Source organism: Ictidomys tridecemlineatus, chromosome 3, assembly GCF_052094955.1.
Source record: "Ictidomys tridecemlineatus isolate mIctTri1 chromosome 3, mIctTri1.hap1, whole genome shotgun sequence".
NCBI lineage: Eukaryota > Metazoa > Chordata > Mammalia > Rodentia > Sciuridae > Ictidomys > Ictidomys tridecemlineatus.
In genome coordinates this window covers 116,970,776-116,995,200 of record NC_135479.1, presented here as the reverse complement: position 1 = coordinate 116,995,200, position 24,425 = coordinate 116,970,776, and the positions used below count along the sequence as shown (strand labels likewise).

The window sequence follows — 24,425 nt, the reverse complement described above, 5'->3', positions numbered from 1 at the left end:
CACCCTTACTTAGCACTACTCTGAGGCATGTTTGACATTGTCTCCCTGGGTTATACTCAGAAAAGTCCTCAGGTCCCTTCAGTGGAAACCTGTTAAATGAACAGACCCTGTATTGCCTGCCTTCCCTTCCCTATCCACTGATGTTCTAGGTCCCCTACCCAAGTAAAGTATTTTTACTCAAATCATTATTTATTTATCTATTTAGTTATAACACTAGGAATTGGACACAGGGGTGCTCTACTACTGAGCTACACCCAAGTTCTTTTTCTTTATTTTGAGATATGGTGTCACTAAGTAGGCTGGTTTGAAACTTGTGACTTTCCTGCCTCAAACTCCCAAAACACTGGATTACAGGTATGAGCCACTGCAACCAGCTCTCAAAACTTCATCTCAGAGGTTCTTTTTAATAAACCCAATCTAAACTACCCTTAGAATAAGGGTAGTCTAATCCCTTAGAATAAATCTAACAACAGAAATTTAACATTTTAATTTTGTAAAGGTTGTTTATTGCTAGTTGGACATTAGTCTGGATAACACATTAGAAACAAATAAGAAAAGGGGATGGTCATCATGAAAATCAAGGGACATCAGTAGAGGGGGAAGAAGGAAGGGAAGGAAAGAAAACACTGGGGAATGATACTGGCCAAGTTATATTGTTATATCATGTGCATGTACGAATATGTAACAACATTGTGTACAACTACAATGCAACAATAAAAAATATGGAAAAAATAAAAAATAAAAATAAATATGACATACTAATGCTTAATGTTCACAAAGACTTTATAGCTATAGATTATTTAGTTAATATATGCAAATGTGTAACCTATTCAGTCACTGATTTTATCTTCCATTTGTGTTACTGATTTATATAAGGAATATGAAAATATAACAAAATAATTTGAATACACAAATAATAAATATGGAAAACAAATACTGAGTATCCTTTTTTAGTCTGTCATTTATTCCACTTTTAGCAGAGATTATTTCACACCATTCTGTTCTATGTAGGTAGAACATTGTGATATATTTAGTTAATTAATTATTGATGAGACTCCTCCTCATCCTTTCAGACCCTAGCTGGGCCTAATATGTCCAAGTAGCCTTCTCTGAAGTTCTCACTCATCCTCACTCCTGTGCTCCACAGACCTCGTGGATATCACTGTCATTGCTGATCCTGTTTATGTCGTTTGTCTACCCCACCCCACCCCACCCACTACACAGAGGAACTTCCGAAGGGCACAGCCTAAATCATAGTCAAATAGAAAATAAAGCAAAGGGAATATGACAGCTAGTGGCTCCTCTCACTGTGCCTCTCCACTCCCCTCAGGACCTTGTCACTTAGCTATGGACTTTCCTACTTTCTTGGTTTTAACTAACCTCCAGTCCCAGTTCCATGCTGCCTTTGTTTATTCATCTAATTACCACATGTCACTCTGTGAGGGGCTATGGACATAAGAATGATTAAGATATGATCTTTGTCCTCAGGTAGTGCCAACCAGGTGAGGAGAAATGGTGTGTGAGGGACTCAGGATGGATGCACACTGTAGAGGCAGCCCAAGCACTGAGACTGGTTCAGGAAAGGGCTCTGAGCTGCCCTTCCAGAGCCCATGGTCAGAGCAATCACCACTGCCTTTGTGTTCAAGCCACATTTCCCTAGAACTTCTGTTTGGTGTTTATTTCATAATACTGAGATGACCTGATGTTTTTTTTTTTTAAGTGTTTCCTTAACGGGATTTGAAGACAGAATTCCTTCTGTACACCAGTGTCTTTGCTGATTCCTTTACATGTGTTGATGAGCAATCCTGAAGGTACTGGGTATCATATTTGATTTGTAACTTAAAGGGAGATATTTTGCTGTGAAAAGTTCAGTTTACAGAGGCTGATTAGGTTCTATGAAATAGTCACTGAGGTAACAAATGGCTGCTTTGCACCATTCCCAGAACAAAGCATGTAGTAACACTGATTCTATGAATGGCAGTATGAAGTACCAGTGTATCTCAAAATAGCTCGGTCACATGCTAGCGTTCTAGATACTGAACAAATATCCATAAATTCAAAGCCTTTTATACTTTACCTTTTGTGATAGTTATCACAAATCTACTTTTTTTTTTCTTGAAAACTTGCTTATCATTCAAAAGAACAGAGATGTAAAACATTTCCTAAACTGTAAGCAAGGCTTCAGAAGGCAGATTGCTATGTGATCATGGTACTTGTGGTCATGCAACCTTCCAATACCAGCCTATCAGACATGTGCTTTGGGAACTCAGCATCATTCTTCAAAAAGAAGTAGTTTCTGTTAATTTCTTTCTTGAATTAAGCTGACTAACACCAATATTACGACCACCTCTGGGGCCAACCCCTGTCCATACTCCTGTTCCCTCCCTTCCATGACTCCTGCCTGACTTCCAGTCTCCCTTTTTTAGGTACTGGAATCCTAAGAGAAAGAGCTCTTGGCCTTAGTTAAAACTTGGAACTCACTACCATTTCAAGGCTGATTCCAGGAAATCACAGTGTGTCTTTCAAGAGATTGTCACATAGGGGTGAATCTCCAGCAGCTGATGTGTTTACTCCAAGTGTCCTGGGAGGTGACACCTTGGTAAGAGCTTTGGAACTCTAGGAACTCCTTTGGGTTCAAGCCTAATCAGGGCAGGGGCACTCATTCAGGAACTTCACATTCCAAGTTTCTCTGTGCTCAAAGTTTCTTGCCAGCGTGACCAGTGAAGTGAGCAAAGGTATACTAGTTGGATCATCACAATGATCATCATGGCTGTTGATTCCTCCTCCGAAAGTGTTCAGCAGCATAAAACTAACTGGCTTGCTGATGTTTAATTAATGTGCCATAACTGGAAATTGAACTCCCTTTAATGATGATAAGTGTAGATCTCTAGTTATGAAATTATTGGATAAGATGCAATCTGATATTGTTTCTGTACTAGTGACATAAAGGGTCTGTTATGTAGTATACTAGTGTAAGTCTGCATATGAAATGTTTAAATTAAGCTAATTTTAAGTACAAATTATCTATTTCTTTTTAAAATTTTTTTTTAGTTGTAGTTGGACACTATACCTTTATTTTATTTATTTTTATGTGCTGCCTTGCATATCCTAGGTGAGCGTTCTACCGCTGAGCCACAACCCCAGCCAACAAATTACCTATTTCTAAATGATCAAAATACTGATTAGAAATCAGTCCTTGCCCATATATTTATTAAATATAGATCTTAACTTGAAGCCAGCCGCAGTGGTGTATAACTGTAATAGCAGAGACTTGGGAGGACAAGGCAGGAGGATCACAAGTTTGAAGCCAGCCTCAGCAACCTAGTCAGACACTGTCTCAAAATTAAAAAAAAAAAAAAAAAGTCTGGGGTTGTAGCTCAGTGGTAGAGCACCTCTGGATTCAATCCCTAGTACTAAGAAGGAAGAGAGGGAGAGGGGAAAGCCTCCTGGCAACTTAAGAGTAGTTCTGTGTGTGAATTAGAAAACTGCATTATCTTATTACCTTGTAGTTGTTTAGCAAGTAATCCTGCCCTCTCTTTCTCTTTGTGCCTTCTCTTCTGATCAACTTAGTATTTTAATACTGTTCTGTAAAATTTTACAATTTTTATTCCCAAAATTTATTATATGGAAATGATATTCATTATTTGGATCAGAAACACCATTTTCTTTCATAGTCACTAAACTGTTACTCTTACATCAAAAATACTTCTTTGTAAGTCAATAGCTTCTAAATTAGGTCTGGCCTTTGGATTTAACTATGTAGGAGGCCTACTGATCTGATGAAAGAATATGCTAAGGAAATATTACCACAGAAATACTGAATTCACTTTTAAAGAATCATCACAAGAAATAACAACACAAAGGAATATAACTGAAGAAGGAAAAGGTCAAAGAAAAATGATACTCAGATCTAAAAATGTCACCATCCTCTGCTTCCATAACTTAAGTGCTCTGCACCTCCCATCATTCCCCAGGAGCTGCTGTTTATCTTTCTAGGAGCTGCCTCTCAGGGAAGCATGCCTCTCAGCTCTCACTTCTAAAACCAGACAAATCAATTGTTTCTACAAGCTAAAAATAAGTGAATAGAAACAATGTAGCACCACAATTCTAGGTTACATTGACTTACATCCAGAAAATAAACAACCCACCAGCATGTGGAGACTATATCTAGCACCACCATCAGAGTAATTCCCCAACCACTTAGGAAAACATCAAGTGTATTCCTCTAGTATACCAGTCTTCTCCTCCTGGCTGCTGCCTTGCACTCTGACACCTGGCTGTCCCAGCATCAGTCCACACTGGCTGAGCCTCGTACTCTGATGCTACCTGCCAGAATCTAACTACAGCACTGCAGTCAGTCACATTTATTCAGCAAACATCTGTTAAGGGTTAACTATGTGCCAAGGACAGTGCGAGGTAATAGCACAAAGATAAGTAAGACACCATCATAAATAAGAACTTCAGAGAGAAAGAGTAAGAGGTGGAGAAAAAGGAAGGGAGAGACAAAAACTATATAAACAACTCATTGGGCTGGGAAGGATGAGTAGAAGGTATTAATGAGGAACAGTAGCAGGATAATAGGCAGAATGACCCCCCGCTCTTGAAGATACCCACCCTCTAGACCCTGGAGGGACTGTCTGGAATGCCTTCAACCTGGGCAACCTGGATATGCTTACCATGCCATCTAGTGTCCCTGACCCAAGAGGGTGGTTGGCATCAACCACCACCCACATATCGATGACACCACTTTTTGTCAGGTGATGTGATTTTTATCAAATTTCTGAAAATGTAGGATGCCAGTCTCACTGTTAAAAAAAACACTCGATAAGAAAGCTGATTTAGAGTTTGGAACTACTTAAGACTTTGTTGTTTCTACTCATCTCCCGAGGGTTCCTCTGCCTGGCTTGTCCATGCTAGACAGCATGCTGCCTGCAGAGCAAAACTGACAACTCCCGCTTTATAAGACAGAAAAATCCATGGCTCCACTCACTGTATTTGTACCCCCCTAAACTATGCTGATATGGAAATGTCGTCTTTTGCCTGGATTTCTAGCCCCAAAGCCATTTTATGAGTTTGGTGTAAGGTATAAAAAGGGTCACATCCAGGTAAGATGGTGGCCCCTGACACCTGCCATTACCTGTGGTGTTTACCTGAGTGAATATAACAGGTCTGGCTGTCTTAGACTTAGACACTCAATCTAGTTGGCACCCAGAGTCAGTAACACTCAGCAATGGTAAAATAAACTAACTATAAGACTTACAGAACCAGATATATAAAATCAGATCATCAATCAACTAATTTATAGTGAGAAACAAAACTATCTGGTAGACAAGGCAATACTATCAACCTGCCTTACATATTCCTCTCTGCCAAATTCTCAAAAGGCTACTTTGTGGGCAACAAATGAGAACAATGGGTACTTGCTACATTATTCAAGGGTAAAGGGTACTGAGCTCTGATCAGCCAATACTCTATGATTGTGACACAGTTGCTTGGCCAGGGTAGGATGGCACAACCAACATGTGCCTGCTCTGTGGTCAAGCAATCCTTGTTCCTAAGTGACACAGACAATAGTTCTCAGATGACAATCTTACTATATTATACATTATATCATAGCTATTTACAAAAAGGGTATCTGTCTACCCTGTCTAAAAACTGTGAAGATCATGGATTTAATAAATGCTAGATCAAGGTAAAGGACCAAATAAATATTTTCTTTATTTGCTAGCACACCACGTCCACAAAAACATTGCTTGTGCCACTTTTGCAGTAGAGAAATAACTTGGAATACCTGCAAGAAAGCACTTCTGTGCACACACGACTGAGACCTGACTGTCAAGTCTTGTGAAATCTGGGACAATGAAAGAAGGTGTTGCTCTGCCTTCTTTCTCTCATTTTGACTCCTCTGTCTTCCTTATGGATTTTTGTTCTTTCTGCTGTACTATAAATAAAAGTTTTCCCCATGATTCCACCCATCCACTTTTTCTATCTCTCCTTACACACCCTCTCTCACCCACAAAACTATCACCCACTCCAACAACTATCATCCCTATGCACATGATCCCCTAATCAGTGCCTTGATCCTCTTCTCGCCACAGCACCAAGTCCAACAGACACTTGTGACTGCCCACTACATTTATCTTTCTGAATGCTTGGCCAGGGGAACAAACAACACATCCAGAATGGCACTGAAGACACAGAAAGGACATAGAGATGAACCTATCCTAGAGAAACTGCAGACAACTGTGAAAGATGCATAAACAAGCAGATGGAGTATGATGTATTAAATACAACAACAGAGATCCATTCAGGGCACAGTGAAATGGACGTAGTACAGGTGATACACTAAGCAAGAACCGAGGAGTATTCCACTTGAAGAGCATGGAAAGCAAATGTGAGAGATGTCTTAGAGGATGCATTTCCCAAGAGGAAGCATCTAGACCTGAAAGTCCAGTTATTAATGACACTAGATAATCTAATAGGTAATGGCTATGGTTTAGATATAATGTGTCCCCCAAAAGCCCATTTGTGATATGCAAGAAAGTTTAGAGGTGAAATGATCAGGTTATAAGAGCCTAAACCTAACCAGTACATTGATCCCCTAATAGGCATTTACTGGGTGGTAACTGTAGGCAGGTAGAGTGTGGCTGCAGAAGGTAGGTCACTGGGGGTATGACTTTGGGGTGAGAGCTCCCTGGTGAGTAGAGCTCTCTCTGACTCCTTATGGCCATGTCCAGAGCTATTCTCCTCTGCCATACCCTTCTGCCTTGATGTTGTGTCTCACCTTGGGCCCCAGAGCAATGGAGTTGGCCTTCTATGGACTGAGATCTCTAAACTAGAGTTCCAAATAAGCTTCTCCTCTTCTGGGGTTGTTCTTGTCAGGTCTTTTGGTCACAGTGGCCAAAAAGCTGACTAAAGCACTTAGAAAGTCCTACTGATTCATCTCTAGAATGGCCCTAGTCTCTATCTAGCCTCTCCTTGACATGTGTGGCCCCACTACCCTAATTCTGAGTCCCCAAGTCTCTCACCAGGACTGTAGCAGTAGATTCCTAACACTTCCTTCTTGCTCTAACTCATTTTCCAACTGTTTGATCATTCTGAAAATGCAGCCCAGGTTACTCTGTGCTCAAAAGCCCCCAGTGGCAGCCTGCTCTGTCTCAGACAGTACATGTGCACACAGACTCCCCAGCCCTCACCAAGGCCTCACTGCTCCACAAGCGACCTGCTGTGCCCCTCCTCCAGCACACTCAAGCTTTCAGGTTTAGTCAAACCCAACTATGTACCCTGGGGCATGTTTGGCCGCTTCTGTGAAAAAGCCTCAGTATTTGAAACACATGAAGAATTAAGGTTTTCCAATTCACCTAGAAAATACTCCAAAGAACTTTGGCTCTCTAATCTCACATGAAAGGCTGAATCAACATTCTGAATTTTTCACTTGAATTTCAAAGCACCTGGCAAAATCAAACTTAAAACTTCACAGTATCACAGCTCCCACTAATTTTTTTTTCTTGCCCCTGCACCCAATGTCCTGAATTTATTTTTCTCAGCTAATACTTGAATATCTTTTTGAAATTTACCTGGAAAAACAATTGGGGTTTCTGAGATTTTCAAAAATTATTATTACTACACTTACATAGGTAAAAGGAAATTATCAAATGAAAATTGCTCTGTAGATCCCAGAAAGGGATGTGTGTGTGTGGGGGGGTGCGGGGGAGCATCCCTAGAAGCCAAGAAGAATAGCAAATTGTATTGAAGATATTTAAACCGATATTTCAGTGGGTGACTACGCAGGAGGTGCTGTTCTATATTTTCATGCTCCCTTAATAAGTGACCACTATTTTCTCAGTTTATAAATAATCAAAGACAGTTTCTAGTACCTACTGCAAGGTGAAAGAAAAGAATGTTTGAGATACTTAAGAAAGTGTAATATATGCTGAGAAATCCAGAAGACATACCTGTGGCTTCTCTATTCCGGAAAGAATGTCTTGCACTCTCTTTACTTCCAACTCATACTCTGCATTGCAAAAAAAGAAAAACAATACCATTAGAAGGCAATAAGGTTGTCAATTTCCTTCCCCAAGGCCTTTTAACTAAAGCTATCATTCAGTCAGTTGCTTCTAACCATGAGCTTTTGGTACCACAAAGCTGATAATGAAATCAGGATTGTCTTTGGGGTCGGGGTGAGGGTTTCACTATGGTTGTACTAACTCACCACTGTACAGTTTTAAATAACCACAATGTCAACCATTACAAAGTTGTACTTAACAACTCAAAAACCAAAAGGGGAAAAAAGGTCTTAAGAAGGTTAAGTAGGAAGATCAATACAGCTAGAGACAGAGGGCAGTAGAAAGATGAGGTCAAAGAGACCATGGCTAGTCCACACAGGCCTGGAAGTTCAATTTTTTTAGTTCAATATGTATGTACACATGTATGTAGGTATAGTTCCTAATTTTTTAATTTGCCCAATAGCCACTGGAGTATTTAAGTGGAGGGACTGACATGACCTTACTTTGATTTCAGAGATCAGTGCTGATCCTGCGTGAACAAGGGACCTAAGAAAGGTCATTGCGGAAGCAGAAAGACCAATCAGTACTGGTGCCATCATCTAAAGGATAGAGCTGGCCTGGACAAGAGTAGTTTGGAAAGATGATGAAATCAGGACTAGTTTTGGAGGTGCTAGGTGTCAAAAGATAAGATGCAACAGGCAATGGTGAGAAAGTGTGAAGAATCAAGGACAGTTTCTAGTTTTCGGCCTGATTAACTGGATGATGTGTCTCTCTTAACAAGAAGGGGAAATGGGCATGTTTCAGAATGGGGCAAGAATTATGTTTTAGAAATGAAAGAGGAAAAGTGCCTGGGGTAGAGAATGAGGTGGCAAGTATACATACCACACCCCCGCACCCACACCCACCACCCCGGAATAAAAGGATAAATGATAGAATTTAAATTTTATCTGTCAGAACAGCCTTTTGATTTTCAAAACACACTTGATACAAATACAAAGAGGGTGCCCAAAAAGCTTTCTAGGAACCAGTGCTATCAGAGCTCTGTGGATGAGCTTGCATCTGGAAGGGGAAGGAGAAGGCAGGCCGTGGGGTGAGAGTGTGTTAGCCCTGCTCCTCCTAGGGCTGCACATTCTCTTTGTTCAGGTCTAATCTGCAAGTCACCTCAAAAAATCTCACTCTAACCCCAACCCTTTGCCTCAGCCTAACTTTGGCACTACCAGGTCCTTTTACCTTCTTACATGTTATCAAAATCTGAGAAGAATTTTCTCCTCTGTTTCTTCCCTTGCTTTTCATTGATCTTTCCCATGCAAGGTTCAGGAAGGCAGATATACTACAGATCTGGAGTAGGCACATTTTTTCTTTTTTTTCCGAAAAGAGCCAGATATTTAAAACTCTGTGGACCTCTACAGGCCTCTGTTACATATTCCTTTTTGTTTTTATTTTCATGATGCTTTATTTTTTTTATTTTTTATTTTTTTAAAGAGAGAGTGAGAGAGGGAGAGAGAGAAAAGAGAATTTTAATATTTATTTTTTAGTTATCGGTGGACACAACATCTTGTTTGTATATGGTGCTGAGGATCGAACCTGGGCCGCACGCATGCCAGGCGAGCACGCTACCGCTTGAGCCATATCCCCAGCCCTTCATGATGCTTTAAAAGGTAATGAGTATGTTCCTTTTGGATTATATAAAAATAGGCTGCAGGTTGCTGAGTCCTACTGAGGACATGGTCACCATCTACCCACAGCACTACAGCACCCAGCACAGGTCCTGCATGGCCAGAGCTCAGAAGATACTTGTTGACTGAACAAATGAAAAAGTCTATGTTAAGAACAACAAAAACTTCTAGTTGACAACACTCTAAGCTTTAAAAGGAGTACTTTAGGTCTTCATTTTCCCCATTGTGTTCTGTTTAGAAGAACCTGTTTTCTATTATTTGGTTGAGCAAAACCAGTGAGTGGTAATACCATAAACAGCAACCTTTTAAAAGAAAATCCACATTTACAAAACCAAAAATCACAAGCTCATTTATAATCCTGTATTTACAATTATACATGATAAAGATAAATGATGGATATTAAGATAATGAATTTTACTTATAAATCAAAAGTAGACAAATCCTCACATTTTCTGGTGGCCCCTACTAAATAAACTGCAAATACAACATGTCTCAAAAGTTAATTGTCAGTAAAAACCCAAAACCAAAAGCAAAATCTAAGAACAATTGCAATAAATCAATTGTTCAGTTGTTAAAGATGAAGTTTCCCCCGTCTCTGGTTAGCGGAGGCTTTGAAAGACCCTATGGACAGACACTCACATGGCTAAAAACATTCAAGTAACTAGCTGAAAGGGGTGATGTTCCCTTCTGTAATGAATGACACAACTAGATTATCTCAAGCAAAAAGCCAGATCCCATTCTTGAGGTAATAAAAGTTTAGAGGAGAACAAGGATGACCTCCTGCTCAACCAAGAAGGGAAGAAGTAAAGAGACTTGCAAAGGAAAACACCTCAGGACTATGCATTAGACATGATATCTGAAAAAAAAGGATTTTAAAAGGATGCTTTGTCCCACAAAAACTGGAGATCCCCCTCCCACCTTGCTTTCAAACAGGGATGTCAGAAAATGCCTTGTACATGGTCCCAAAGTGAGTAGAACCCTTGACTGTATCTGAGTGAACAGGGATCTGGGAATGTGAGATAGCCCGAGAGTCAAGAATCTGGGGTGTCTGCACTTGAGGTGGGCAGGAGGAAGGGAAGACAGCGAGGACCCCCTACATGTCACACAAGAGTTTGTGGGTTTTTTCTTTTCTTTTTCTTTTTTTTATAAACTTGGAATTCCAACTTATGGAGCAAAGGCCATTGATCCAGGAAGAAAAAATTAATTTGAGAGAAGGAAAAAAGTAGTAAGTGGGTCATGCATAGAGCCAAATAAATAAAGGATTCTGAAATGAATAAAAATAAAAAGATGAGGAGAGTATAGAACACAGTCGCCACCTCCTGTGTCTGGTCACCTCGCTGCTGGACAAGAGGAAAGGCAGCATCAAAGCCAGACTGGAATTCTGTCCTCCTTTGAAGTTTCTAATCACAAATTTACAAAAAAGAAAAAAAAATGAATTTATACCACATGCACTTAATGCTTCTCCATTTGTGCTACTACTGAACAGGAAAAAAAGTAAATAAATCCCAAGCACACAGTTTGCACAAATAAGAAGGGAAAATAAAATCTGTTTAACTGAACTAAAGTGACAGTTACCACATATAAAATAAACTCTTGTGTGAAAGCTAACAGTTTGGTATGAAAATGTCAAAATACTCTACTCTACTTCCTAAATAACTGAGTTAACTAAGCTCTTGTCCTACCTTTCCCTAAGCACGATTTAAGTATGGCTGCCTCAGAGAAATTGATGAATGAGCACCCTTTGCATAGAATAGCTTCTGAGCCCAGCTGTACGAATATATGAAGAGTGTATACCAGAGTTTGGATCAAGCTTTTCTGTCTCTCTCCCTTTCCCTCCCTCCTTCTCTCTCTCTCTCTCTCTCTCACACACACACACACACACACACACACACTCCACCCCACCCCATATCCATATTGTAAAAGGGAGAGGAAGAAAAGGAAGACTAGCTAATTCCTCACAAAACTAAGTAAAACAAAAAAGAATAACTATGATTTGCCTTTAGGATATCTTCTTTTATTATCAAGTTTAAAGGAAAATTATGTCTTCTTTTTGCTTTTTCCCCTAAGAACTTGATATGTGCAAACAAGACGATGTCCTAGACGGCCCCATGCAAGGAAAGGGACAAGCTTCCCTTCTTCATCCTCAGGGCTGCCTACTTCCTTCTGGTTTATAGCAAGTAAATGAGTTTTGAAGCAAAACTAGAGAACAATTTGTATTTTTCTTTTCTTTTTTTCTTTTTTTGGTTATAAGGTAAGCAAACAGATAAATCCTCCTGCTTCAATTTCATTGGCAACTGGCTGGCTAGAGGGACATGACAACCAAATTTCCTATCTTGTCACCTTAGTATGTGAAAGACTTTTCCCTGCTAAGGAGGAAGCACAGATGCCAGGCACTCAGGACAGCATCACACCCAGAAGGTGCACTGAGTTTTGCAGATTCAGGTACACTCAGGGGCAAGAATTTCTTGAGCAAGTGTGAAGATGGGAGGCTCTAGTTCAAACATGCCCTCAGTGAGCTGAGAACCAGCCTACTTGGAAATGCCAAAAAAGGGAAGGGGCTCAGCTCTGAGACTCAAGTCTTTCTTTAAGTCTTTCTTTCCCCCAAAGAAACTCTCCTACAAAGAAAATAAAGCATTTTTAGCAAAGGGAAGGTTAAAATAAAAATACACAAGCAAAGCAAATATAGTTTTTAAAAAGAAAAAAACAAAACAAAAAAACCCCACACACATAGAAGGAAGATGTGTCATGTGAAATTTAAACTTTCCGTAAATAGTGGTTTTCATGTTTGCTCCAAAAAGAAACGTTAAGTTCAGACTGTTTGAATAACTGTAAGGCCTAAACTAATTAAAATATCCCCCTTATAAACACAGTTTACTTCTTTGGTTTGTTTTACATTTTTTCCTTGTTAGAAAAGAAATACAGCTCCACACGTAGCTGCAAGCTATAGAATGTATTTATGGTTGTAGCAATGCCTTCATTCCAATGGAGTGAGGTCAAGATCATTTCTCTCTGAACCTTCAGTCTAGCTCTCATCCACAGGGCTCATTTGCAGATACGCGGGTCATAACACAAAATGCTTTTTCAGATTTGCCAAAGAAGTGACATAGGTACTCTCTTTAACAATGCATAATCAACTAAGGGGATAGAAAATATGCAGCGTATACACAGGCCCATTTTGGCGATAAGAGGCTTAAAGTCAAAGAAAACAATGAATATGATGCCAGGCATGGCTGTGTTTGCCTACATCCCAGCTACTTTAGAGGCTGAGACTGGAGGATCACAAGTTCAAGGACAGCCTGGGAAACTCAGCAAGACCCTGTCTCAAATAAAAAGTGCTGAGGTTGTAGCTCAGTGGACAACCCCTGAATTTAATCCTGAATACTGTGCACTGAAAAAAAAAATCATCAATAAACTAAAATAAATACTTTTGAATGTAAAACAAAAACATTATTCAATAATAAGGACAAACTAGATATAAAATCAGTGTCTCCTAATGTCTCTGAGAATGAATAGGGATGAAGGAAGAAAATATTAACAATGCTTTTAGATGCTTTTCCACTTAGAAAATAAATTGGCTATCATCATATTTAAAATAGTACTTATGCTAGGGGAAAAAGGAATCAATAAGTGCCCACAAAAATAGAATTAATTATCCAAAAACCTCTATTTAGTAATTATGATCTCCAGGTAATGGTCTTAAATTCAAATATTAAAGACATCTATCACCAACAAAGAATAAATTTGCATAATAAGGACAACACAGTTAATCCCCAAAGGGAAATTTCCAGAAATATCTTGGTTAAGTGATTATTCCATTTGAAATTCTGAAAGGAAGTCAAAGGAATACTGGCCACTCAACAGTGAAAAAGAAATGGCAGGCGAACACAAGTTATGTGAAGTTGCATTCTGGTCCTAGGAAAATACTTTCAAGATTGCTTTGGTTTCCAATCAGATTTTGGAACCTGAAAGAGCGGAGGAGAAAAAGGAGAAAGAAATTCTTTCTGCAGGTGGAGTGCCCAGCTGGACAGGAGGAATGGCCAGAGAATGTAAATGGGACAATGGGGGCTAATTTCCTCTGAGCTTGTATTGTTGTTTCTGAAATTCAGTAGAAAGAATGATCTTCTTTCCTGGCCCAAGGTCTACTCATAGGCCACAGGCCCCTGTGGGCAAAGACTGCACAGCACCTCAGGTAGTAAGACAAGCAATATAGAAGCCTTCGTATTTAGGGGAAATGGAAGATACCAGATACCCTTTTGGACTCCCACATCAACTCAAGGGTTGTCTGTCTCTCAGTTACCTTCTTTGATGTCAACTAAATTGGATTCTGCCTGAAATATTGGGAGATTCTATTTCTGTTGAATTCCTTAAGAAATATTCTTACGGTTATGTCACAAGGCAAAAATCAAATACATGTGTGGAACTGGACAAAAGCAGCTAGTATTTTAAAAATTCCCAAATTAAATAGGATGAAAACTCCACAAAAATGGGTAGATGAGCTTTTTTGGCAAGCTTAACACTAACACCAGTCCTCCTTTCCTTTTCTTCCCCCAGGTGTTTGAACTGTTTACTAGCTTGCTGAGCCTAACCTGTGCCAGATATAGTTCTTTTATTTTGGGGGAAGGCTCAACTCCATGATTATCCAGCAAGAGCTGGTGCCCTCCCTGGGTGTGTAACAGGAAGGCAGTTGCTTAAACACAGGATAGAACGACTTACAAAGGTAATTAAAGTTTATACACTACTTTCTGCAGCGGCATCTACAAACGTTTCCACAAAATGTTTTTTCATTAAGACTTGGCATGGCACACTGAAAATTTTTCAAGTAGCTTATTCAATACTTTTGCAAGACTATGAGGACTGGCAGGCAGAATCCACAAAGCAGGATTCTGTAACACACTACATCTGAAAGAGAATTTTAGTATTTATACCACCTATATAGCAAGTGTTGAAGTTTTAATATTAACATTTTGTTAATTATGTCTCATACGACTAAACTGTTTGGGGATAAGAACCACCATCAGCTAAAGTGGGGATCAAATCCAGACCTAATTTCATGTGCTAGGGCTCCAGTAACTCACTAGAATCACTTGAATATGCAAAGGTCATTTGTATCCATGTTATAACCTATCCTGCTCAGGAAATCAGCAAGGGTTACGTATCAAAATGCCTATAGCTACTGGAAAGGTTATGTCAATAAACATGTAAGGCAAAAAAGAAGGGTAAGGAGCTGGGGTTGTGGCTCAGTGGTAGAGTTTTTGACTAGCATGTGTGAGGCACTGGGTTTGAGTCTCAGCATCTCATATAAATAAAATGGGGGTAAGAACTATAGAAAATTGGAAATGCCCTTGCTTATCTGAAGGGGACAGTTGTAGTGCATTCAAGCAATAACTCAATTAATGGAGTGCACTACAACTACAAAGAAAATCATTCTTTCTACTGAATTTCAGAAATAGCAATACAAGCTCAGAGGAAATCAGCCCCATTGTCCCATTTGTGGTGTCTAAGTTTAACAGATATTCCCATTTTTTTCAGGGAATATGAAAATACAAAATTTGGGGTGGAATTGCCCAATTTGTAAATATACATATTTTTAAAACATTTTAAACCTGCAGAAAAGCTGGAGACACACTATAAACACTATTATGGGCTGCATCTTTATGTTCTCCCAGAATTCATATGTTGAAAGCCTATCCTGTAATGTGGTGGTAGTAGGAGGTGGGGGTCTTTGGAAGATGATTAGAGACTCAATGGAGTCCTATGGGGCCCTCATGAATGGCATTAGTAACTGAGAGAGTCTTGAGAGAATGTGCTTCTTCTCTCAGCTGTGTGAGGACACAGTGAGAAGCTGTGCTTTATGAACCAGGAAGCAGGAACTCAGCAGACTCCAAGTCAGCCAGCGCCTTGATCCTAGATACCCCAGGCTGGGATAAATATATGTTTGTTGTTTAAGCTACCTATGGTTATCTTGCTAGAGAAGCCTGAGCTAAGAAATATACCCAAATAGTCTTCACCTAGATCGACCAATTAACATTTTGCAGTATTTGCAGGCTCATGCTTTATCTCTACATATTCATTCTCTCTCTCTCTCTCTCTCTCTCTCTCTCTCTCTCTCACACACACACACACACACACACACACACACACACACACTTTTTTCAGAATCATTTGAATGGAAGTTGTTGACCTCATAACACTTTATCTCCAAAAGTTTGGCATGCCTTCCTAAGAATAATGACTTCCTATATAACCATGGAAACATCACAACCAAGAGATTTAATAGGAGTGCAATAAAATCTAATCTACAATCTATATTTAAATGGACTTTAAATTTACATACAGATGTACTTCCTGTTTTGTGACATGAGGAAGCCCCAAATGAGGTTTAAACCATTTGGGGATACTCAATTAAAGGCTTAGTTAAGAAGATGCCTACACCTTTCCCTACTGTCAAAAGATCTCCTTCTCAATTAGAAATGATTATAGTGTACTTCAATGTACAGAGGTATTATTACAGAGGGGGCAGTGGCGCACACCTGTAATCCCAGCAACTCAGGAGACAGGAGGATCAAAGTTCAAAGCCAGCATCAGCAATTCAGTGAGGCCCTAAGCAACCCTGTGAGACTCTATCTCTAAATAAAATATATATGTTAAAAAGGGGGGTGGGGTGGGGATGTGGCTCAGTGTCCTTGCATTCAATCCTTGGTACAAAAATGAAAACAAACAAAAAAAGAAGGCATTATTATATTGGTAGATGCAAGAAGATATTTTCTAATTATTTATTCTTTCTGTTAACTAGTATCTTATGAATTCAAGTTCTTTTCTATTCCATGTGTTAAAATTTGTAATGCTTCATTATCATCATTACTCTTTGAGATGTCAAACTTGTCCCAAATGCAGCCAAGGAGGCCCTTCCAGCTGTTTCTGGTCCCCTTTGTCCACTTGGGGTTCTGTTTTGCAAGGTTTAGGCTTATGTGAGCAAACAGTAAATAATGCAAAGTACCAATAGACTGCAAGTGAGGTATTTCAGTAACATGAAACAGAATTATCCTACCATTTTAGATTTGTCAAAAAACACTCTTACTCAAGGATTTTCTTATTTAAATGTGACTAGAAAGAGAAAACCATCTTAGCATTTCTAGCTTCCCCATTTTTTAGAAAACAAAGTTGAAACCAAAGACACGATAACTCAAAATTCACATTTTGATATAAAAGAAACATTTTATAATATACCAAATTTGAACTCTAGGCACTTGAATACAAACTGTAGTAAGCTTTAAGTAGAAAAACAGAACACATTTGGCTCTTCTTGGATCATATAATTTCTGTTCTCAATTTAATCTCCTTGTGCTTCATTTCTTGTTCTTTCCAATCAACATTTGCTTTTTTAAAAAACAGATAATCAAAACAGACAGCACCATCTGCCCAGGTCCAGGAAATAAAATGAACTGTCTTCTAAATGCACTGAACTGAGAAATGAACTAACATGAAAAGTTAAGATGAGACCAGCAGGCAGGAAATGGCTATATGGGGACACTATCTGGAGGGGTTCTTCTCCAGAGTGTTGACTATACTGAGGACCAGAGCCGTCCACTCCTAACATTTTCCCTTTTTGTTCACACACACACACACAAACACATCAAAGTAGATATACACAAGGTCATTGTTAAAGAAGTCTTCAATTGTTTTCAAGAAATCTACTGTATACCAGAGCTGTATATACTGATCTTACTATTTTGTTCTATTATAAAATTAAATTATTTATAACTTAAATTATTCATTTTTCTGTATAAAGGATTCACCTTTTTTATTATTGGTTGTTCAAAACATTACAAAGCTCTTGACATATCATATTTCATACATTAGATTAAAAAAAATAAAGACAATCTCAAGAGAGTGAGAAGAATAGCTATAGACTAGCTAGGAGAAAATTTTTGCAGAAGACTTATCTGATAAAGGGCTGACATTTAAAATATACAAAGTATTCTTTTAAAACTCAACAAAAAGAAAATGAACAACCCAGTCAAAAAATGGACAGACTATCTGAATATCCACCTTGCCAAAGAAGATATATGTATTGCAAATAAATATATGAAAAGATGCTCCACATCATATGTCATTACAGAATTGAAAATATACCTATTAGATTCCAGAACCCTGACAACACCAAACACTGGCTAGGCTGTGGAGCAACAGAAACTCTCATTCATTGCTGGTAAAAATGCAAAATGATACAGTCATTTTGGAACCCAGTTTGAAAGACTCTTAGAAAATTAAGCATAGTCTTTCCACATGGCCCAAAAATCACAGGTCTTGGGTATTTGCCCAAACTGAAAACTTAATATCTACACAAAAATCTATACAAGGACATTTGTAGGAACTTTATTCATCATTGCCAAAACCTGGAAGCCACCAAAATGTTCTTCAGAATGTAAAGGGATGAATAAATTGGTACATCCAGACAATGGATACTATTCAACACTAAAAAATGATCTATCAAGTCATCAAAAGGCATAGAACCAAATTTACATGCAGATTATTAAGGGAAGGAAGCTGATCTGAAAGACTATATATTGTACAATTCCAACTATATGACATTCTTGAAAAAGCAAAAACTATGGAGTTGACAAAAAGGTCAGTGGTTTCTGACAGGAGTTCAGAAGGGGGATGGATGAATTTACAAAGCACAAAGGACCATTCTATATGAATACTCTAATGGTAGATAAACATCATTATGTACTTGTCAAAATGTATAAAATGTACAATACCAGAATGAACCCCAATGGATTTTGGGTGATAAGGATGTGTCAATGTAAGTTCATCAATTTTTAACAAACGTTCCACTCTGGTGTTGATGTGGATAGTGGGAAAGAGAAGGGAGATATGTGGATGGGGACAAGGGAGATACAGGAATTCTCTGTACTTTCTGCTCAATTTTGGTTTGAGGCTAAGATTGCTCCAAATAAAATAAAATCTATGTTAAAGGGGGAAAATTACTGATTTTAGCTGAATAAAAATTATTATAAAACTTTTCTACCCTCTGAAAGCTAGTAAAAATCCACATAGTTCTAGAAAAGAAAAAAAAAAAAAAGGATTCACCTTGAGCCATGTAGATAGATATATGTTGTCCAAATAGGCTGCCCTTATGCTTGAAACATGATAAGCAGCCTTAATAATGTCTTTCCACGTATATTTTCCCTTTCTACTACAATGATATTCTTACTCTGTTAAAATTAAGCTAAAAGGTTCAAGAACTTAAACATTACATGTATACCCCAAATCAGCTCTGTAAAGGGTACCTCTGACCAGCCAAATTTCAAAGAGTAGAGATGATGAAGCATGCCTATTTGGTTTCCATGTCTTAACAATGGAGGTATCCAGACCCTGGATTCATTAGGCCCAAAGGGCATCTGTGAACAAATGCAGCCATTTAGGTCATAAACTAAAGTGGGAGAGAAATAAAAATGTACAAGAAGAAATATAGAAGACAGCACAGAAAAAAAAAAAAAGAAGAAAAAGATTTCACTTTCACTCTCTGCCAAAAGGGGGAATGAGATAGTAAAAGAAATGAGTGACAGAAGAAGAGGCTCAAAATAAAGCTCTTATCAATTACACTCACTTGACAATTTCTCATCTGGATAACTGACTTTAAAATAATTTTTTTATATTATAATAACATTCTATTATAAAACTTCAAAGTATAAAAGGCTAATTTGTGATAGACAAAGCTTTAAATTAACAGCAGTAAAAGGACACTTCAGAACATGCGAGTGTGTTTGCCCCCACGTCGTCCACTCTGGCTGACTGTGCATCCTGCACGCCTCTAACAAAACAGCATTTCCTCCCTAGGTGCTGCCTATATCACCCAGGCTTTTGCAGGGTGTCCTCAAACATCCTATCTTCCTCCATATGTTAATTCCTGTTCAGTAGATCCCGGCCCCTCCAGGAAAGGTGGGCTTTATGCACAGTCATCAAAGAACAGTAATTTAAATTTATCATTGACTGCTCAGTACCTGACTCGGTGCTTGCACAGGAATATTTATTGAACATCTGACTAAGTAAGTGGTCAGAGAAACACTACTCACAAATGCATGCAATGCAGTTTTATTTTCTCATAAACAAGCATAGAAGAGACACCAAGATAGAGTGAGCTGTAAGGAAAGGTATGTTTGTCAAACATTATATCAATAATACATTATAATAAAACTGCAAACAAAGTCTGTAGATCTACAACATCATATACAGGATACAAATATACAAATTCTAAATAAATTCAGTAAGAATTTGAAGTTTGGTATAAATTAGAAATATTTCTTCAGCCATAGATAACAGTCTGCCTGGCAAAATGCTCAAGTGCCATTGCTATGAGGACAGAAGTATAACTGAGGACATTACTAATGAAGAAACACTGAATTCTTGGACCTCACCCTCCTGAGTACCTTTGAAAAGCATTTTACCTACTAGAGGTAACTTTTCAATCCATTGCATACTAATCTTAAGTAAAATCAGAATGCATGAAGTTGTTTTGACAGGCTAAAATACCTTGGTTTGGTTTAGCCAAGTTAGATTTTTCCAACTTTCCTTTTCCACAAAAATTTTATTGTGTGCACAAATTGTGCATCTCTAAAGAAACATAACTCTTTTAGGCTTAGTCAATAATTATTTATTCAGTCAAGTAGGAAAGTTTAACCTACAAAGTTAAGTTTCCCTGTTGCAATCTTAATGTCCTGACCACCTTTCCCCTTTGCTGCATGGGGTGTATGTGAACTTCCATAATTAGCAGTTCACTAACTGTAAATCTAGTGAATAAAAAGCATAGTTGGGGGATCTCATTCCTTGCATTTTTTCTTATTTTAGACCCATAAAGCTCTACTTGGCTTCACTTGGGATACCAACAAAACTTGTCTTTTTTGCTTATATTTAGCAAGCTGCCTAGTAGTTTGACACTGCTAGTAAATATGGCCATTTGCTCAAGCTTTAATTTCTGAGCTATGTGAGCATCTATCTATCCTTGAGCAAAAGATTAATTTTCCTTTTTTTAATTCTGCTGGCAACAAACAATTCAACTCATCCATTCCTCATCCAAACTTTCCCAGTCAACCCCCAAACAACCCTCTACAACTAAGAGTTGAATAAAAAGAGGATGAGGAGGGAGCTCAGTGTTACAGCACTTGTCTAATATGCACAAGGCCCTGCGTTCAATCCCCAGCACCACCACCAAAAAAAAAAAAAAAAAAAAAAGAACTGGGTATATCTTTTCACTTGTGAAGTCACTATAAAGAATGCAAATAAGTGAATCCTAAATTATAGGTTTTTTTTAAGGAAGAAAAATGTGTTAAGCTTTTAAATCAATGTGTCCACCCAGTATTGACCCTAAGTCTTCTGATTCTTAGTTTGGGTCTATTTTTTTCTTGGGGGCCCTCTAAAACTTCTCTTCCTGCCATTCCCAAGCCTAAGGGTAGAAAGGGTAAGGTGAAAAGACTGAGTTTTTCTAAGACAGACAAATCTATGGGTCTGGAGGGATTGCTAGACTACTTGGTTCAGCACAAAATAATTACACTAGCAGTTAAAACAGTTTTATACTATTTCCGTATCACATCCAATTACAGAAGGTCAGTTTTTAAGTCCAAAGAGAAACTACTGAAATTCTTTTCACAAGCTGGTCCAAAAAAAGATCATTTCCTGACTATTTTGATAGTGATAATTCTACAGACAATTTTGTGCCAAAGTATCAGTAACACAATATTCTCCCCATCCTCCCCCATGTATAGGAATCTTACATTCAGGATGTTTTGAGGCTAGAACACTGAGTATCATGCAATAATTACTCCCAAAACATGTTAGAATATTTTTGCAGCTGACTGTGGCTTTAGAGAAAAAGCACACATTGGTCCCAAAAGAACAGAGGCTTTGTTGGACCATAAACCACAGCTGTTTGCTGTGTTGCAACACCTGAAATGTCTGGGTGTCTTCCCCCTGACTGTCGAGTACAGAGAGTATCCAATTGCTCGACTTATTTATGGCTCCAGCTGCTTTTCTATATTTTCAGACACTTAACATTAGCACAAGAAGAGAGCAGCCATTTTTCTAGAACCTTTCAGTAAGGATAAAGAAATGCTAAAGAGTGTAGTTGGACACTGACACTGTTCCTAAATAAAGTAACAACCAATGACATTACACTCTGTATTAGTAAAATGACATTCCTTACACATCACCTTCTTAATAGGCACTGAGCAGAAGTCTCAACAATGCTTTCTTCTGTGGAGGAAACACTAATCTACCAGAAAGTGTGACCCAGGCTCTTATTTTTGAGGAGGCACACAGTTGCTCTGTGTAAGCCTAAGGCCCTCATACTGTAATAAGCCAGAATACAGAAGAGGACCTGGAGGGACAGGTGTAGAAAGAGGGGAGGCTATGAGCAGGCAGCAGAGTCATGGAAGAAGTCTACTCCAGATGACTTAATTGCACAGTGAAGGAACTCCCAGTAGAAATGGACATACAGAAAAAGTTGAAGACACTGATGGATCAAGCATTTCCTTCAGCAGTAAGTAACTGAACTGTCTAGTTGCAACTATTGTGAACTACTCAGTCCCTAGTATGGCAATATGTAAAAACGTGGAAGTGTAACCGATATGATTCTGCAATCTGTATATGGGGTAAAAATGGGAGTTCATAACCCACTTGAATCAAATGTATGAAATATGATATGTCAAGAGCTTTGTAATGTTTTGAACAACCAATAATAAAAAAAATTTAAAAAACTACTCATTGTTCAAATGTAAAATGTTTCTACATTTTGAATGCAATTAAAAATGTCTTAGTCTCACTTTCCTGCCTACTGTGCCTTTGATAAGCCCATTATTAAAATAGTTGATTATTAAGCTGTAATTCGGAGTAGGATACTGCAGGGCCAGAATTATTAATGATGCCATCTAAAAGAGAAACCTATTAAGGTTTGTTGTCTCCAACAATTAATGGATCACATATGAACAGAGTTACTTAGTCTGAAAGATAAAGTGAAATAAACTGGAGAAAAGTGAAGTTTGTGCATATTTGGGTTTATGGCTACCTAAGATTGTGAAATTATAAGCACTCCATCTGCTCACCAGCTGTGGTCCCTAATCCTCTTTAATAACTTTAGCTTGTACAAGGCCATGAGAATCATGATTATCTTCCAAATTTCATCTTACACTGTTTGCCAGGATTGCTTTTTAGACACTAGCCTCCAGTGAAGAGAGCATAAAGCTGATTTTTCCAGCAGGTGTTAATTTTCAGAGAAGGAAATGAGAACAGAGACTGAGGCTGGGCACAGTGGTAAAGAAAGGCCTGTATTCCCAGCAGCTCAGGAGGCTGAGGCAGGAGGACCAAAAGTTTTGAGGGCAGCTTCTGCAACTTAGCAAGACCTCCTTAACAAGTTAGTAAGATCCTGTCTCAAAATAAAAATTAAAAAGGGCTGGGTTCAATCCCAAGTACCATAAAGAGAGAGACCAGGGTGGTGGGAGAGGAAAACTGAAAATGGGAAGAAAGAAAGAAATTTAGGTGGTTCCAAGATCATCACAGTGGTGTTTTGTTTTGTAGTACTAGGAACTGAAGCCAGGGGCACGCTACCACTGAACTATAACCCTATTCCTTTTTCCAGACTGGGTCTTGCTAAATTGCACAGGGAGACCTTGAACTTTCAATCATCCTGCCTTAGTCTCCCAATTCACTGGGATTACAGGTGTGTGCCACCATGCCCAGCATCACAGTGGGGATTTTAAGGTTCTATGCTCTATAGCAAAGACCAGAAGATAAAATAAAGAATATTCTCCTGAAATGTGGAAAAAATAAAATGCCCCCACATAAGTAAAAAGCAACATATAAAACATCATGTCTTATGTCTAGAACAAAGTATGTCTTCCCACTGCAACACACCACCTCTTCCACATCTGGGTCCTCAGTTCCCCAGCTGCTTAATGTCAGAAACCTCAGTTACTTGCTCCTTACAGCACTTAGGGCAGTTTCTACCTAGGCTCTACAATAGGGGTCACCATAGCCTAACTCCAGAACTAAAGAGGTGCTCTACCAAAGAGAAGACTCAAATTTATTAAAGTTGCAAGCAAGACTCATGGCACTATGTTTTATTGCTTTGAAACTGCAAAATACCTTTGTGTCTCTTTCTCTAATGAAGTTCTTACACACCAAAGACAGAGAATGATTTCTTTCTGGGTCTTGAACTCAGTGACAATTTGCTTTCCAGGTTTGTAGAATCTCCTATATTTTGTAGTCCAAATTGCTGGATTTTTTTTTTTTAAGAAATCAGAATTACAAACCTCTGCTTAAGCTCAAGTGACTATATATAAGTAAAAGCCAGGATTTGCTTCCCATTCAGTTGTTTTCCATCAGAAACAAGCTCATATCCTAAGCTATATATCACAAAGGTCTCCTCTTTTAGAATGCCATAAGTAAATGGCTCTCTGCACCAGGATGACAGGGTCCACCCTATTCCAAAATGCCAGCATAAGACCTGGCAGAGAATGCCTCTGGGTATGAATGCTATCTCTATCAATAATTCTCAAAGTAGGCCCTGCTGTTCCGTCCTGCACGCTGTTAACAAATTTAAGGTAAGGGCTCTCCATCCAATACCTCCCCCTCCCCGCCCCGGGCAATGCACGCAGGCAGGGACCTAAAGTTTGCTCAGTGGTAGAACGCTTGCTTAGCACATGTAAGGCACTGGGTTCTATTCTCAGCACCACAAATAAATAAGTAA

General features: G+C 38.7%; 1 protein-coding gene across 5 annotated transcripts in view; it reads right to left on the bottom strand.

Moving 5' to 3' along the window:
* Positions 1-24,425, bottom strand: part of Fndc3b (fibronectin type III domain containing 3B) — a 327,023-nt gene that overhangs the window by 96,736 nt on the left and 205,862 nt on the right. For all 5 annotated transcript variants that reach the window (XM_005332466.5, XM_040270089.2, XM_040270091.2 and 2 more), the window contains one exon: positions 7,956-8,014. In XM_005332466.5, the coding sequence (XP_005332523.2) occupies positions 7,956-8,014 (59 nt within the window). The remainder of the gene's footprint in view (positions 1-7,955; positions 8,015-24,425) is intronic.